At 33.6% G+C, this 17,477-nt stretch overlaps 2 protein-coding genes across 3 annotated transcripts; one reads left to right on the top strand and one right to left on the bottom strand.

The window, feature by feature from the left end:
* The first annotated feature begins 5,072 nt into the window (after positions 1 to 5,072).
* On the top strand, positions 5,073 to 6,340 carry LOC111206365 (transcription factor MYB1R1-like). Its single transcript, XM_022703024.2, has 3 exons — positions 5,073 to 5,449; positions 5,545 to 5,756; positions 5,873 to 6,340. Exons 1-3 carry the CDS (start codon positions 5,200 to 5,202, stop codon positions 6,065 to 6,067), a joined length of 657 nt encoding a protein of 218 aa, XP_022558745.2. The 5' UTR covers positions 5,073 to 5,199; the 3' UTR covers positions 6,068 to 6,340.
* A 1,692-nt stretch (positions 6,341 to 8,032) lies between these two features.
* LOC125574809 (boron transporter 4-like) lies at positions 8,033 to 12,912 on the bottom strand. Of its 2 annotated transcripts, none has more exons than XM_048757799.1 (14): positions 12,840 to 12,912; positions 12,126 to 12,305; positions 11,959 to 12,041; positions 11,526 to 11,718; positions 11,291 to 11,429; positions 10,785 to 10,950; positions 10,487 to 10,653; positions 10,223 to 10,396; positions 9,782 to 9,877; positions 9,579 to 9,695; positions 9,163 to 9,500; positions 8,793 to 9,072; positions 8,459 to 8,578; positions 8,033 to 8,367 (listed from the first exon to the last, which is right to left on the bottom strand). In XM_048757799.1, exons 2-14 carry the CDS (start codon positions 12,242 to 12,244, stop codon positions 8,308 to 8,310), a joined length of 2,052 nt encoding a protein of 683 aa, XP_048613756.1. In that variant the 5' UTR covers positions 12,245 to 12,305; positions 12,840 to 12,912; the 3' UTR covers positions 8,033 to 8,307. The 2 variants fall into 2 exon arrangements, with proteins under 2 accessions (XP_048613756.1, XP_022558721.2); XM_022703000.2 differs by having other exon boundaries at positions 12,126 to 12,287; positions 12,840 to 12,881.
* Between the last annotated feature and the right edge of the window lie 4,565 nt (positions 12,913 to 17,477).

Here is a 17,477-nt window from a genome sequence, read left to right as displayed (position 1 = left end):
TTTTATTTTTAATAGATTGAATGGTTAATAGATTTGGACATAACATTTTCAAACTTAAAAGAAATTAATTTGGTTATTGTTTTTAAATTTTGGATGTAACTTTTTGTTAATTATTGAAATAAAAAGTTTGACATGCATTTTAAGTGAATAGCAAATCATCTTCTACGTAATTGTATGTATATCATATGAATTTAAAGTATGTGTAGTATCAATATAAATATTTTATATAAAATGAAAAATGTAAACTAGAAATATAATGTTAATTATATATATGTTCGGTTATTTTCGGATATCCATTCGGGTTCGGATATTACCCGTTCGGGTTCGGATATCCAATCTCTCCTAATTCAATACCCGTTCGGATATTTTGCTACTTCGGTTCGGATTTCGGTTCGGGTTTTTCGGATCGGGTTCGGATGCCACTTCGGATTTCGGGTAAAGTGCCCACCCCTACATCTGATACAAAAAAAAAATCAAAATCAAAACAAAAGACACTTGGAAATGAAGAAACTTTCTGAGAGAAAATAAGGATACGTAGCTTGTAGGCTCGTTTGGAAGTCATGGAGGAAACGAAACTACGCTGAGATGAATCTATCTCACCATACTCAGTTTTACGTTTTCCAGATTAGAGTTGGAGTTAGAAAGTACCAATCTCGTAGTAGTAGACTCACCGGAGACGTTTCCGCCTTACTTCTGCTCATCAACAATCACGGAAGCAAGCTGCTCGCTCCGAGAAGGCCGAATTAGAAGGAAGAGTCAATGCCCCCTAAGAGTGAAGCGGCGGTGGAGAGATATCTAAACCGACTCCGGTAACGGCCAGTGAAATGGAGAAACTCCACTGCTTGTGTAGGATGGGTTGAAAGGGAGAAATCACACACATATTTATACTGTAAAATCACCGCCTTGCAGATCGAAACAGAGCATTGAAGACGACGTAGTGGATGAGCGAATTGATGCGATTAAACACGAACTCTTAACTCGGACCGTTTCATATGGTGAACGAAAGCGAAAACGACATCGACTCGCCAAGGATGGGGGAATGCGACTTTCGTTTCTTGTTCGAAGAACATTAGGGTTAGATTTTCTGAACTGGATTCTGACGTGTCAAAAAGAACTATTTTGATTGGCTGATTAAATTGCTGACGTGGACAGTTTCACTGATGCTCATATAACCCTTTTAGTATAGGTTAGATACCACTCGTTTTTTGTCAACCTATTTCTATATTTTCTTTTTCAAAAATAGAGAATCTCTATCATAAAGGTGGATTGCTCCAGTCTATGCTTCTATAATAGAATTTTTCTATTTATAAAAAAAAAAAATAGAGACAAAAATGCTATTTTCATCTCTAAATATAGAGACAAAAAATAGTATTCCTTTATATTTTTCTCTAAAATAGAAAAGCTCTATTATAAAGCCATACATTAGACCATCTCTAACCCATCTCTATTTCTATCTTTATATTTTCTTCTAAAATGGAGAAATTCTATTATAGAGGTGGATTTTCTCCAATGCATGCCTCTATAATAGAATTCTTCTATTTATAGGGAAAAATATAGAGATATGATATTATCACCTCATATGATATTTTCACCTCTAAATATAGAGACAAAAAATATTTCTCTATATTTTCGTCTAAAACAGATGAACTATATTATAGATGCATGCATTCGAACAATTCTATCTCTATAATAGAGATTTCTATTTTAGAAGAAAATATAAAAGTATACATTGGAGATGCACTTAGAAAAAAACCATCTCTATAATTGAAATTTCAATTTTAGAAAAAAATATAGAGACATTGGAGCAAAACCAACTAATTCTTTTTTTTTAATGGAATCATTAGTCAGACCAACGATTTTGCAGCCATAGATTAATTTGTTCATTCATATGTCTTTCTGGTTACTATTACTGCATGAGATTTTTGGAATAAACATTTCTTAAAAACCTTAAAAAAATTTCATATTTTTGGGGTTTGTTATGTAAAAAGTCTCTACAAATTTTGGAGATCAATGATTCAAGGTTAATGTTTAATTAAAAAACCCATTGCATACCCAACATATCGTGATATGTTCAATTCATACCCGACTTATACCACCGTGCAAAAACACACCTGAAGTTTCAAAAATTTCAAATAAAACACATGTTGTTTGTCTTTTTGGCGAAATCATACACCAGTCGCCACATGATCATCTGCTATGTCATCTAATTTTGCTGATGTAGATACTACGTCAACTAATTTTGCTAATAAAAATGCCACGTGTACAAAAAATTTAAAAAAAATAAAAATATGTTTTTATAAAATGTAAAATTTATAAATTTATATTATTTAGTAAAATTAATAAAAATTAATTAAATAATAAATTTTTATCTTATATGAGAGAGATATTCATAACACATCGGGTTCTGTCAGTTTTGTATCATATTCTAGAATCTATAAAGTAACCATATATCGTTCGAATTTGGGTTATATCGGATCGGTTCGGATAACCTGAATTAAAATCTAAAAGTTAACAGAAAAACATAAGAAATATATACTTATGAAGCAACAATAACATTGAATTTGAATCACTACAACATATATACAACTCTTATAAGGACGGTATTGTGATAGGATCCAAAATTTACGAATATATCTCTTACATAAGATTAAAAAAAAATTACTTGATTTTTTTTTGTTAATTTTACTAAATAATATAAATTTATAAATTACATTTTCTAAGAAAATATTTTTACAACTATTTTGTTTTTTTAAAGATTTTTATTTTGCACATGTGGCATTCTCGTCTGCAAAATTGGCTGACATAACATCTACGTCATTAAAATTATATGACATGACATTTGTTGTGGCGACTGGTGTATGATTTCGTCATAAAGATAAAGAACATTTATGTTATTTGAAATTTTCGAGAGTTGAGGTATGTTTTTGTACGGTGGTATAAATCGGGTTTGAATTAAACATATTGTGATATGTTGGTTATGAAATGACCGTTTTTCCGGCTATGGTCCTGATCTAAATGCTTATATTATATATTATTGAAGCTTCAGTTACAAATGCAAAGGATCTATCAGTCAAGATTCTCTAGTTGAAGCTCTAGTGTTTGCTTATGACCTCATCTGATTCTCGGTCACTATCTCCGACTCCACATCTAACATATTACACACCAATGACGCACTGGTCTGAGTTTAAATTGGAACATAACAACTCCACCCAGAATAAAAAGAAACTGGTCATCGTGCAAAACTCTTCTTGTTCTTCTCCTCTCTATATATCTCATATATGTGTATATTTTCTTATTTTGGAAACGTCACTCAAGCTACTCATCCAAATTGCTAAAAAGAAAGTAGACAGGAAAGCTCTTCCTTAGTGCTTCACACACTACACTAGTACACTTAGGTCTCCACTTTGTGTGCATAAAAGTAATGGTGGCTTTGCTTTCTAACCGATGTTAGTGCCTTGTGTGTTCCTGTTGTCTTCCAAAAACTATGGGTATATAGTTCTTCCAAAACTGTGGGTATAAATCTTTAAATTTACTCCTATAAATCTAAAATTAAATAAATAATGACATTATATAAATCTAATCATTTGCTTATACGTCAAATCACATCCTAACGTTCTTCTAAAAGAATTCATACTAGATCTTGACCCGCCCGACTAGGCGGGTATTTATTTTATGTTTTTAGTTTTTGTAGTTTATATTAAATGATTTATTTGTAGTATTTAAACATAAATTTATATTAAAAATTAATCTTTGCAGTTATAATAAAAATTTAAATTAAAAGTTTAATAAAACATTTTGATATAAATTTTATCCTAATTAAAATAATATAGAGGTGGGTCATATTTTTTTTTCAATTTCAAAATCATAGCATCCCTTAAAAACAAAGAAAATAAATTTATAAATACATAAAATATATAAACATATTTGGAACTATAATTTCTATTAAAATAAATTTGTTAAAGAAAAATAGTTTTGTGCTATTGTTGTTTAATTCTAGAGCTTGACCCGTGAGTCCGTGACTGTATAAATATTTGCTTTCACTTAAAATATTTTCTTTGTACCAATGGTATAATATATGTATATATATTTTAAATTAAAATGTATTACATAATTTTTAATATAAAATTTTAAAACAAAATAATTTTATTTATTACTTTGAATAATTATATTTTTTTATTTTAATTGTCTATTATATCACAATGTATCATATAAAAATCCAATATTATATGAATAAACTATTTCATATTTTATTTATATGTTATATAAATTGATTATGACGTGTGATTTTTTATTTTATTATTTATTACTAACAAATATTAAAAATATTTAATATGTTAATATGAAATATATTAGGAAATATTTTGGTTAAGATTTGATTAAGTAAATCTATTATTTAAATAAGGAAAATACATTAGGAAAAGACAAGCATACTTAAATATAGGTTCAATAAATATCTCAATGGCATTTTAATATAAATAAATGGTAAAATTAAAGGGTATTTTTATTTTGTACTTCTCTTTTAATAATATAGATAGTCGAATTTGTACCTAACACCGTCTTATGACTAATTTTAGACAATAAATCCGACTAACATATCATATTTTTGGTTAAAAATCATTTTGGTTTATAAGCTTTATATATAACTTTTACCAAAAAAAAAAACTTTATATATAACTGTGTACATTTAGTTTCCTGATATTATTGTATGTTGAAATTAAAAGTTAAAATTTTTAAAGGAATTACTTGTAACGTCTTTTAAGAAAAACCCATAGATCAACAAGATATGGTTCTTTATAAAAATAAAGTACAATGGTTTAGCTGTAAAAATATATTATAAGAGCAGAGAGTACACAGAATCGTTTCAGAAGGTGACTATTTTTCTAAGATCAAGTTGCATGCGCTTAGGAGGGGACATTGAGTTGACCTGATTGGTATAAGTACTCTATAAACCTACACTTTTATCATGTTAAAGCACCATCGATGTAATTGTATTTAACTGTGTACAGAGACATGCAGGTAGACACGTGGCATATGATACCATCATAGCAGTCACAACATGTAATTGTTTAACAAAGGAACCACCTGCCTTTTGGCTTATAAAACTCATCAAGAAGGCATTTCACACTCACCACACCACTCCATTGCTATTGCTCTGTACTTTTGATTCCTTACGGTGAAAGAGGGAGCGCGTGGAATATCATGGCCGACGGTAGTAACACGGTCGCGTGCGGCATAAGTAAAGAGATTATGCTGTTCGGTGTTAGGGTTGTGCTTGACCCTATGAGAAAGAGCGTGAGTTTGAACAACTTGTCTGATTATGAGCAGACGGATGAGATCCTAAAGATCGGTGGCGAGGATGGAGATAGACAAGATAAGAACAAAACCAACTCCTGTTACGCTTCCGCGGATGAAGCTGGTCCGGTTTCTTCTAATCGTGAGAGGAAACGAGGTACTATCCAAATCTGTTTCTAATCTCTGGACATGTTTTTGAGCAGTCGACTGATAAAAACAAAGCTTTTATGTTCTTGTTATTTTTTGAAACAGGAGTTCCATGGAGTGAGGAAGAGCACAAGCTGTTCTTGCTTGGTCTGGAGAAAGTAGGAAAAGGAAATTGGAAAGGAATATCTCAAAACTTTGTCAAGAGCAGGACGTCTACTCAAGTAGCTAGTCATGCTCAGAAATACTTTCTCCGGCGAAGTAATCTCAACCGTCGCCGCCGGAGAAGATCTAGTATTTTTGACATGACAACTCCTATGGTAAATATTCACTAATCCTCTTGTCACCCTAGTGACTTACCCAGATGATTCACCTCGAAGCTAGTGGTAGGTTAATTTTTTTTTTTTAACAAATATTTGCTTGGCTTTTTCATTAGGTAATGCCCATGGAAGAAGTGCAGGAGAACACATCACAACCATCTTCTCTTGTACCAGAAGTTAACCTGGTCCCATTTACTTTGCAAGCTAGTCCTGAACCGATCTCTCTCAGCCTCTCACTAGCCTTATCCAATATAAATGAGCCATCTTCTTCTTCAAGGCATTCAGCATTCAACACCATTGGAGTCGCTTAATGCAAATCCCAAAAGGTGAATCTGCAACATACACACACACACATCTTGTTTGTTTCTCTCTTGTACAGATAGGACTTGACTTTGTTATATTTTAATCAAATTTATGTATTTGGCTGAAAAGATGTGTAGTAAAGAAGACTAATAGACATAAGAGTTTGAAGAACTGTAAGTGTGTTTGTAGGGTTTCCACCACCTTCATCTTTTCTGTTTTTTTTTTTTCCTTACATGTTTGGAAGTTGTTGTAATACTATCTGGTATGGTTTGTTTCATTCATGTTCTTTCAGTCAAAATCAGTCTTAATTAGTTGCTTCTCCATGTGGCCATCTCAATCAATCTTTGGTGATTCATGGGGGTTTATAATAAGATATCTGGTTTTTCAAGATAAGATATTTGTAGGATTTGTAGATTATTCATTATCTTGAATGATTCCAATATGTCACATTTTATTGGTCACTTCTATTATAGTGGAGCTTTTTCATTACCCATCAAAAATCCAGATTCTTTTTATATATTTTTAGTGTGGGATGATTAGGTACATTACCTGTTTCCTAACCAAATAATCTTCCAATCAGAGAACATGATCCCCATTCACTAATCAACCAATCTTACAACTAAATACATACATGTATGAGTCAAATGTGTGTGTCTTGGCATGTCCTCTGTTTCGGTCGTGTATTTGTATTCAGTCTCCCAGCCCATAAATAGAAACACATTCATAAACAAAACAAAAATAGTGTGCGAGAGATCTTCTTGCTCAATTTGATCTCATATGATTATTCAACTTCTCTGTTTCTTCTTCTACAAGCCACAATGTCCTCATCTACACCATCCTTGAATGGATTCTCATCACCACCCTCTTTATCGACGGCCTTCTCGCCTTTCTATCAAACCAATACGCTAGATTCTTCTATCACAACACTCCCTTGTCTCCTCTGTACCAGGATCGAACACGTTCTTGTCCCTAGAGACTCTCATTTCTATTACAATGACTCAAAAATCTGCGACTCTCATAAGAAGAAAGTCTCTTCCCTTGCTTATTGCCATGTCCACAAGAAACTCTCTAAGATCAAACATATGTGTGAAGGTTGTCTTCTCTCTTTTGCCACCCAGAAAGAATATGACTGTGATACTTATAAGTCTCTCATGGATCTTACACAAAGATCTTGAGCTTCTCATTGATGATGAATGAGACCTTCCCTTGGCGCTCAAGAAAGAGGAAAATTTTGTTCAGACAACAAATCATCTGGTTGCTTGCAAAACAAGCAACAACAACACTGAAAACGACAGCTTGAAACAACATTGTTCCTCTTGTAGAAAACTATTAAAGACAAAATCTGAGAAGTTTTGAAAGAACAACACTTCTTTCCTTGCTCCTGCTCCTGCTCCTGCTCCTGCTCCTAGGGTTTCACACAACAAAGTTTCTGAAAAAGAATCTGAGTTTAAAGGGTCTGGATGTGGACAGAACACCGAGTTTTGTAAGAGGAGGTAACAAGTTCTTTGGTATTCCTCTGTCTGATTCTTTGGTATTGCAGATGTTTTAGATGTTAGTGAAGGAGAAGCAATTCTAGTGCAGATATCTCAAAATTTGCACATGCTTCGTTGTTTTGTTGCTATGCCTTCAGAATCATGAACTTGTATTATTTATATGGTTTCTTGGAGAACAAGCAAGCTTCCAACGCCTAGTCTCAACTTCAAAACATTTCTTTCATTCTTAGTGACTAAAAGAGTTTTAGATTTGGTTCATGAATTATATATAATAAAACATATGAAACATTGATTCATAAAGTTTAATATTTCCTCCGTTTATGAATAAGTGTCACTTTGACATTTTTCACTCAGATTAAGAAAGTAGTTTAAATATATGTAAGTTGTTATTAATTACATCTCTATAACCAATAGTATTTGAGATAAATCAAACTATTTATAAAATCAATGAAGTTTGCAATTAATTTTTAGCTGAAAGTAAGTAAAATTTGCATTGGAATTATAAAGTGATACTTTTTGTGTAACGAGAAAAAAATATTAGAAAAACACTTATTATGAAACAGATGGAGTATAAGAGAAAAAAAATGTAGTTTTCCCTGCACGGTTTAAGACTTAACCAGTACTTAATAAATTCTTACTGCTAAGACCATTATCTTGACAAACACGTCATCTTGGGTTTATTTAATGACGCAAACCCTAATACCATCTGTCTTCTGATTTACATATACCACATGGTCATTGTGATCGTTGATAGATCACTCTCTTGGAGTACTTATGTCCCCATCTCCTGCTTCTACTATCTCGTTGGGGTAAATCTACATGTTAAACATGAGCATGTGAACATTCTTCTTTTAGTAAGTTTAAATCTAACACAAAGATCTATAACAAACGAAAAAAGAAGTTAACCTGGTGGCCTTTGTCTGGACTAAGACTAGCTGGACGGACTCTAAGTTCCCCTCTGCTCGTAGTTAACTCGTCTAAGATCTCAGCGTCACACTCTAGGACGTCTTTCATCGAGCCAGTCGACTTTAAGACAATGTTAACTCATGATTATTACAAAACTCTGATTATAAAAACGCAGAATCAAATGTAATATATATGTTTTCGGTTATAGACAATTTAGTAAACTTTTGTTCTAAACAATTTGGAAACCGTATGATTTATCAATATTAAACCGTTTGGAGGTTATAATCCAATGTTTCATTTAGCTATGCTCAGGACCGGCCCTACACTAACTCACCCGAAAAGACAGCTCGAGCGGGTTTCTAGGAGTTCCGGGGATCTCCTCGTACTCAGAGGCATCTAGTTCTCGTAGATGCGCCGGTTTAAAGAGCTTCGGGAGAAGGTACTGTCTGATGGCGATTAAGAGGAAGAAAGGTACCGGAAACATGATTCCGGCCACCGGAATCCATGTCACTCCGTAGCACAGACCAAAGTAGAATATCTGCAACATTGTGAACGCAGCCATTGACTTGTAAGGAACTTTCTCCACGAACGACGCGTGTGCTCCCTCCAAGACCCTGGCAACAACAATCATCAAGTGATCATGCTTTGAAGGAAAGTAAAACAGAGAAAAACAGAGCAAAACAGAGTAAATTCAGAGCACATACTTGAATCTCCGGCTTGGTGGGACGAAGAGAAGAACTGTGCGTTCAAAGAACTGATTCCCTGGGAGGCTATCGATGGCCATGTAAGCGAAGTATCCCCAGAGGAGAGAAGTTGGTATGAGCTTAATGGCTGGAATAGCCAACACAGCACCTGCCACCAGCAGTGACTGTAACAGGTTGCTCACTCTCTGCTCGTTGACTCTAACAGGCAAGAAAGCTTCAAGGTGCTTCTCTGGATCGAAACCACCTTCCTCGCTGCTATCTCCTTCCTCGTCAGTTTTCTTCATCACTGCGTCTTTCAAATCTTGCAGCTCCATTATGTGTGTTGAGTTTGTCTGAACCTGTAGATTTAAACAAGAGTTTGCTTATGATTCTGAATCTTGAATTTTTACTTAATGGTATTGGGTCTGACTACGTACAAGTGGGCTTTTGTCCATTTCTATGAAGACTTCTTGCATGTTCTCGTACACTTGGGAGGAACTTGCTCTCTTTCTCATGCTTTCTTTGGCTGTCATCACCATCTTCCTCCGTATTAACTGAACAAAAGTAACCACCAAAATCAAAACAGGTTCACCAATAAGACCAGCTTGGTCTGAGTGTTGAGACTTCACGTGTAAAGAACCTGTCGTTTGAGAACAGCGAGGCTTTTGGTATGCATAGGAGACTGAGGGAGGACTCCGTTGGAAGGAGGCAGACCGAGCAATCCGCATACCAAAACCTATACAGTTTGAGATATTTTAACGAGAGGAACAATGATTCTAGAGTGATTAGAATCTCGGTTCATCAGTAAAAAGACAGAATATTTTTTTTAAGACTAAGAAATAGCTTTTAGTAAATAAGGAAGTTTTTCTAAAGAGAAAAATGAATATCGGGGTTTTGAAGCCGTATAAATATGAGTCTAAGAAATCGTAAATTATTCATTTAAATAATAAATATACAAACTCTAAAATGTTATTTGCCTCGGTCGTGTTTTCTCTCTAAGTGTTCTTGCTTTCTTCGTGAGTTTGATTCGCGTTTGTTTACAATAAAATCTAAAATGTTGTAAGGGGTTAAGAATGATTACCATGAAACCTAACAAGAGGACGTCGTAGTGATAGGCAGAAGGGTTCTTGAGGTTGAACTCCTTCTGCTGCGCGAGCTGGGCAACAACGCTGTGGTCAAAGAAGTAGAGCCCTGCGATCATTAAAGCCGGTATAAACCCCGCAAAAATATAGGGTGGAGGGACTTTTCCCATGTCCTGTACAGAACTAAAAACAGGTCTCAAAGAGGTTCAGATGATGAATCAAGAAGATCTTTAAAAGATGTATAGAGTGACTTTTATTGTGACCTTGATGACAGTCCAGTGTCCTAAAGAGGCAGAGTCCCATGGAAGAGGACTAGAGAGTCTTCTCGGGACACCAGAGGGGAGTGTTGATGGCGTACTGAAAGACAATGCTGTCCAAACCACAACCATAAGGGGAACTCCATAGTCTGCTATGAAGTTTCTGTACCATCCTTTTAAAACAAAAGCAAAAAAAAAGAGTTTTAAGGCACTTTAATGGGTTTTGCCACAGAAATGGTGACCAAAGCATGACAAGATAAGTCTCTCTCTCTTTTTACCAAAAAAAAAGATAAGTCTCTCTTACCTGTTCCATACCGCCAAGACCTAGCTTTTCTGCTCTTCAAAGCTGTGTAGAGAAGGCCAAAGGTGAAAATGAGGCCCAGCAGTCCGTTTGTGTAGAGCCACTGAAACTGATACTTTTCAAGTGTTGAGTCTTCATGGTCTGGCATCTTAAACTCGCTCAACATTCCCTAACCATTTCATTTGAAACATCTCATATGTTATTTTGACAAGGTGCAATTTTGTATTATTCCAGTACAGAGAGTATCAGTTCTCTTAGTATCATCTATCAAAAATTTAAAAACATTAAAACTCGGTAATAAATCTTAACATGTTTACCAAAACATATATGTTAACTTTTAATAGATTTTTTAATTTTCTTTTGGCAACTACTGTTACTATTATGATATTATCCAACATACATAAAACCAAAAGCCAAAACCATTTGAAAAATTCAAACATGCATGCCAATATATAATATGTACATGATTGTTATTTTATCTATACACAATTTTATATAATATCAACTACCTTTATGGTTTGTTGGATGAATAGAACCGCGATCAACATACCAAACAGCTCCCCGGCGATCCTTGTGAATCGGTTAATGATATCAGCTACGTTGAATATCGCTATTACAACCAGTAACAAAGCCGTCCACACACATACCCTTTGAATTTTATACAACAGCCAATAAAACCATAACTACATAGAGAAATAAAAAATTAAAAAGAAATATCGAAAGAGTTTATTTTTTTGTTAGTACCAAGCAGCCCAAGCTAAGAAGAGTTCTTTGCCTAGTTCTGGTCTTCCTTTAGCGAAGTGGTACAAGTAAACGTACATCAAGACAGTTGGTTCCGCAACTCCAAGTATTAACAGTGGTTGTCCTCCTAGTATTGAGTGTATCACTCCACATAACGCTGTTGATGTTAACGTTTCTACTGGGCTTAACACTCCATCTATGCATTGTTTTCCACAAATAAAATAGAAAACAAATTTAAAATTGGCTTCTCTCTTTGAATCATAGGATGCATGCAAAAGCCAAAACGTATGTAAAGTGCAACTTGTAGACTTTTTGTTGCATGTGAACACAAACCGTGAGTAATAAAAAGATCAGAGTCACTTATAGACTTTTGTTCCACGTGAATACAAACCGTAAGTAAATATCAAAGGTGACTTGAAGACTCAAAGAAGTAGACCTGTGTCACGGCTGAGTTGTTCGCCAAAGGCAATAACCGGAAGGGCAGAGGCGAAGAAAACATATGTCGTCGGTGCTAAAATCCTACCAACAAAAGAATCATTAAAAAGTTTGTTCATCTTTTGTGTCAATAAGAATTTAAAATGATAAGTTAAGCCAACCAAGTACCCGAAACCAGAACGAAGACCAGCGACCCAGTCATGCTTGTAACACAAGGCTCTTCCTTTGAGATCTGCTATGATACCTCGAAATGGCCTCTTCGAACTTCCCACTCTTTCTTCCTCCATTCCCAAAATTACTCAGACACTCTCCACAACTCGTTTATGATCTCTAACCACAAAGAGGAATCTATATAAAACATATATCTGTTATTTTTAATAACAAACACCATATGTCAACGACTCAAATCTTGCATTTAATGGAATAATTAAATATAAACAATATTCCTATAATCTATTGCAAAAACTTGGAAATTAGCAATGTCAAGTTGTTTTTCCTTTATGTGAATAGAAAAAAAAAGTGACATGCCCATCTCAATGGGAGAAACACTACAAAGCACACAAAAAAGAAAGCAGAAAGAATAGGATTTCTATTTATGACATATCTAGTTTGAGAAATCTAGTAAATACATATGTACAAAAATATAAACCGAATCCAACTTTATCAGTCAACTACGTTAAAATTACATCCATGGTAAATCTTTTGGTAGATCAAAACGCAAATCGAATAGATTTTTTTTTTAATTCATATCCTTTGACATCTCACAAAAACAAAACTCATACAAAGAAATGAATTAACCAAAAGAAATAACTATTCGTCAAAAAAAAAAAGAAAACTATGTTGGAACAAGTTACCGCGAGGGCCTAGAGAGCAAAGACTTACCGGAGCCGACAATGTTTCGAGTTATAAGTCAAATAGGCAACGTTCCTTCTGCTCTAACTATCTATTTATATAGGCGAAGCAACTGAACAGAGACCTCCGACCTACTTACACACACGTATTGTGATGGCCCTACTGCCACGTGTCAGTTTCTTAACGGCGGATTCTTAATGCTGTCGCCTCTTAAGTCTCAGGGCATCATTATTGGTGTCCCTTAGGTTGAGCCCCTTACCGTAGGGTCCCTTAACTTTTAACTAAAAACGCTAAGGAACGACCTTTAAATAAGAGACTTGAGAGAAATCCCTTAACGTTTTTAGTTAAAAATTAAGGGATCCTACGCTAAGGGTCTCAACCTAAGGGACACCAATAATGATGTCATGAATCTCTTTTATTTTTCTTTTAGTAGACAGTGACAATTAAAGTACAGCTCCTAGAAATATGTTTTTTGTTTCCTTTTGTGGTCTTCGTATCGCTAAATAATTATTTATTTACAAATTTGACCAAGTTAGTTTTTTTGGGGGTATATTTTTACATGTTTTGATGTGATTTCGTTTAGAGATAAGATTCAGAACTAAGAAGACTATTATATAGTGATTTTATGATAAAATGCAAATAAAAATATTCAGCCAAAATGGTTTCTTTATCGAATCTTTTATATTACATTGATTTTTTTTTTCAGCCGTGACCGTGACGCTGTTTATTGCTGTAGACAGTCTATTCCTGTTCTTTTCTCAAATAACTAAAAAGACTTTTTAACGCCAATAAAAGAAGACTTCATTCCTCTTAATTTATTTTGTTTTTAAACTCTTTTTAAAAGAAATAACTTTCTTTTGATAAAAAGAACTTTCTTTTTGATTTTTGTTCTTCACTTTTCTATTTTCTTTTCAATTAAAAACATAAGAATATCTTAGGGCATATTGGATGGACGAGGTTTTATCCTCCATTCAACTCAAATAACTAAAATATGCACCGCACGTAGTTTATCGTTTCAAGAAAGAAAAATGATATTTCGCAGCTCAGTTATCTCACACACCAAATTGGCAAATTGCATGGTGTTTAAGCATAAAGGTGGGGTTTTTGTTTTGTATTTTCCAAAAATATAGAAAACTAGAAGAGTTTTTTTTTTAATTAATGTTAAATTTATTCAGAAAACCTTATTTACAACTTTGTTAAAGAATTAAAAAAAAACTAACTATTTTTTTACTCTCTTTTTGTGCTAAACCAATATCTTAAACCACTTTCATATCGCATGTCTTCCATAATCACAATAGAGCTTAAACAATTTCTGACTCCCTTATCAATGATTTTAACAAGCTGAACTGATGTAGAATGAGCTTCTCCATGCCTCTTTCGATTTTTTTCTCTTCATGTGCTATGGTCCGTTGCTTGAAGAGATATTTGATAGTAAAGCAAGTCATCATCTCTCCATCGATTTTAGAAGTCAGATCAATAGAAGAGCTTAATTTCATTGTTCAATACATTTAAAAGTTATTTTTACTATTCAAATATTTCAGAATTAAATTTTTTTGATAATATAGATTTTATTTGTATGGCATTAGTATAAGTATCATTTGGCTTTTTTTTTCAATATCATCCGTTCTATTTTGTTGCATCCATACTTAAACTAGCTTATTTTACCTGTTCCATTTCTTTTCATTTATTCCAAACATTATATATATATATATATATATATTATCAGAAATTAAAAAAAAATTGAATACTGAAATAATTAAGTTGGATAATTACATGCACATGGGCGGTCGATGGTATCATTTCGAAGAAAAAAACATTCAGGAACTTTGCACCAAAAAAAAATAAAATCAGGAACTGAATAATGAGATAATTAAGTGGGATGATCAAATGCACATGGGTGGTACTGGTAGTCAGATGATGTACTTGAGACTCTAAATGTCGTACCATGATGAGATCATTTGAATGGAGATACTAGAATTCGTACCATGAGATCATATGGAGGATCATTTTATAATGATTATGATTGATGAGTAAAAACGCTCAATCATCATAATCGTTCTAATCGTAAACATGATAACCGATGTTATAAAAAGTTTCAGTGCCGCATGTCCGGGCGACGGAGATATTTTTTTAGTTGCAAAAGAATTAATTTTAGTGCCGCCTACCACTTGTCCAAATCAGAAGGACAATTTATCATTTGTCATCTTGAAAAAATGTTTTTTCTTTTTCCAAGGAATCAATTATAGCCAAATGTTTTAACGTAACTCTTCCATCCTCGCGTCATTTGGGGAGCGAATGACCAAATTTGTTTCTGTTGGTGCAGTTACTATATATATTTTATAATCTCAAGTGATAAAAGAACTAGTTTGAAGTTACAGGGCCATGTTATCACTAGTATAATTCATAATATGATCGAACATGTTGAAACAAGTTATGATTTCACGGTTTTGAACCCATATTAAAGATCTGATTAAAGTTTTGCTTCTATAAATGTATAGAGCTACATGACATACAAACAAAGTAGCAAACTATTAGCTATCTAGTGTTATCGTAAGAACTGAATCATAGAATAATTAAGTGTGAGAATCATATGCATATGGGCGGTAGGTTATAGAATTTTTACTTGGATTATTAAACAAGAGATTAAATCTCTTAAAGTGTGAAACTATTATATCCAACCATTATGTACACAGTACACTTCTTATGTGATACAAAGTCCATATTTTATGAGACTCGGGGTTTATTTTGGATTTTTTGGTCTTACAGCTTGTCTCTATTAAAAACAAAACAAAAAAAGTTCTATTGAGCAATGAAATAATTAAGTGGGATAATTACATGCACATGGGACCATCGTTGAGATCATATCATTTTGAAAAACAAAGGAAATCCAGCGTTGATAAGTACTCGAGATTCTGATTAAACGCCGTACCATGAGACCATACGTATATCATTTTTTCTGACAACATTTATAAACACTCAAACATCAACATTTAATAAATATCATTTTAAATTTGCAAAATCATTGAGTCAAACACTCAAACATATAGGGTTCAAATGTTACGAACCGTCCCACCCCGCACCGTAATTAAGAATAACAAAAATCTCTACATATATCATATATCTATATGTTTTTATAACTGTTAAAACCGCACCGCAGTTAAACCACTTGTCCCGCATCGCTCAAACCGCAGTTACCATTCGGAGCCATAATCTTATATACAAACATATATTTTTATTTTTTTTTGCTAAATTTTGATATACAAACATATGTTACCAAGAAAGAAATAAAAAAATTCAATTTCGTCAACAAACGGCCGTAGTAGGGCCGTGCCATGAGATCATTTGTATATCATTTTCTCTGCAAATTCTGTATTGAATAGACAATGCTAAATCTCAAGTGATTATTAACGATATAATTTTATTAGTCGGACCTTTTGAATAAACTTATGGTGGGTTAGTTGAAGTTCTCACGTAACTCTACTCACCTAATTTTATATCCAAAAACAAAAAGAACATTTGAATATCCGTTGCTAAATCTCAAGTGATAAAGGAATTAATTTGAAGTTGTTGGCGTCTTTATTAAAATACGGAAGGTTTAATGTTTCTTTATATCTCTTGAGGGCAACAACAACAAGTAACAACGATCGTCATTTCCGTGTGTTCTTGTCTGCGTTTAGGCCATATATAGTGAGATGTTCCTTTTTGTCATTTCGACAGGGTCCTCAACGCTTATTTTCTGATCCTTCTCCTTAAATTTTGTAAACCGAGTAGCCGTAGCTTAGTGATGAGTGCTAATTTGGAATATACTCTAAGGGGGTGACTGGTTTTCCCGCTACCACCCGCAAACGCAGCTTTTGCGGTCGGTAGCGGTTTCGTTTGCGGGTGGTAGCGGTTGTCGGCGGTTTGCAACAATCACTCAAATCGCTCTAAACCGCTTCAAACCGCTCCGAATCTCATAAATTCAAAAGCTGGCTCCAACTAGCGTTTGCGGTTGCGGGCGGTTGCGGGACGGTAAGTTTTTTTTCTTTTTTATAAAATAATATATATACAAAAGTAAAAATACATAATAAAAATTTAAAAATTGAAATTATGAAAATATTAAAATATATATATATATTATATTTTAATTAATATTATAAAATTTTATAATAAAAACAATTTCAATAAATTTTCAAAAAATTAAAATTAAAATTTTCTAAATATAAATTTTATATTTATTATAATTTTATGATTTTTGATATTTTATAATTATATTAAATGTAAATATTGTTAATTTATTATTTTACTATTACCGCATTTGGTAGTTAACCAGTCATAACTCATCCGCAAACGCACCAATTTTTAACCGCAGTACCAGTCGTACAAATCTCTTAAAACCGCTAGAAACCGCAACCGCCCGCATCCACAAACTCCCGCAACCGCAACCGCAACCGCAACCGCTGCGTTTGAACCAGTCAGGCCCTAAATCTGTCGGTTTAAGATTTGGTTTTAGCCGGAAAAAACTTGATATTATTTGGTCAGCTTGGGTTTACGTTTCAGCTCAGATATTTTACAGGTTGTCCAGCAGACGGTTTTGCTACCTCTGGCATTAATTGAAAGTCAGTCCAAACTTGGGCTAGAATGGTAACCAGTCCAATTATAGCACTAATTACGGGTTTCTGACCCATC

The sequence above is a fragment of the Brassica napus genome, chromosome A2 (genome assembly GCF_020379485.1).
Source record: "Brassica napus cultivar Da-Ae chromosome A2, Da-Ae, whole genome shotgun sequence".
Lineage (NCBI taxonomy): Eukaryota > Viridiplantae > Streptophyta > Magnoliopsida > Brassicales > Brassicaceae > Brassica > Brassica napus.
Note: the sequence above shows the minus strand (reverse complement) of the source record. Positions and strands in the feature narration are given on the sequence as shown.

Coding starts and splice junctions, on each gene's coding strand:
- LOC125574809 (XM_048757799.1), bottom strand. CDS start 12,244: ATGGAGGAAGAAAGAGTGGGAAGTTCGAAGAGGCCATTTCGAGGTATC. Junction 11,719..11,958: donor ACAACTCAGCCGTGACACAG/GTCTACTTCTTT, acceptor AACAATGCATAG/ATGGAGTGTTAAGCCCAGTA. Junction 9,696..9,781: donor TCGCTGTTCTCAAACGACAG/GTTCTTTACACG, acceptor ACTTTTGTTCAG/TTAATACGGAGGAAGATGGT.
- LOC111206365 (XM_022703024.2), top strand. CDS start 5,200: ATGGCCGACGGTAGTAACACGGTCGCGTGCGGCATAAGTAAAGAGATT. Junction 5,450..5,544: donor TAATCGTGAGAGGAAACGAG/GTACTATCCAAA, acceptor TTTTTGAAACAG/GAGTTCCATGGAGTGAGGAA. Junction 5,757..5,872: donor TTGACATGACAACTCCTATG/GTAAATATTCAC, acceptor CTTTTTCATTAG/GTAATGCCCATGGAAGAAGT.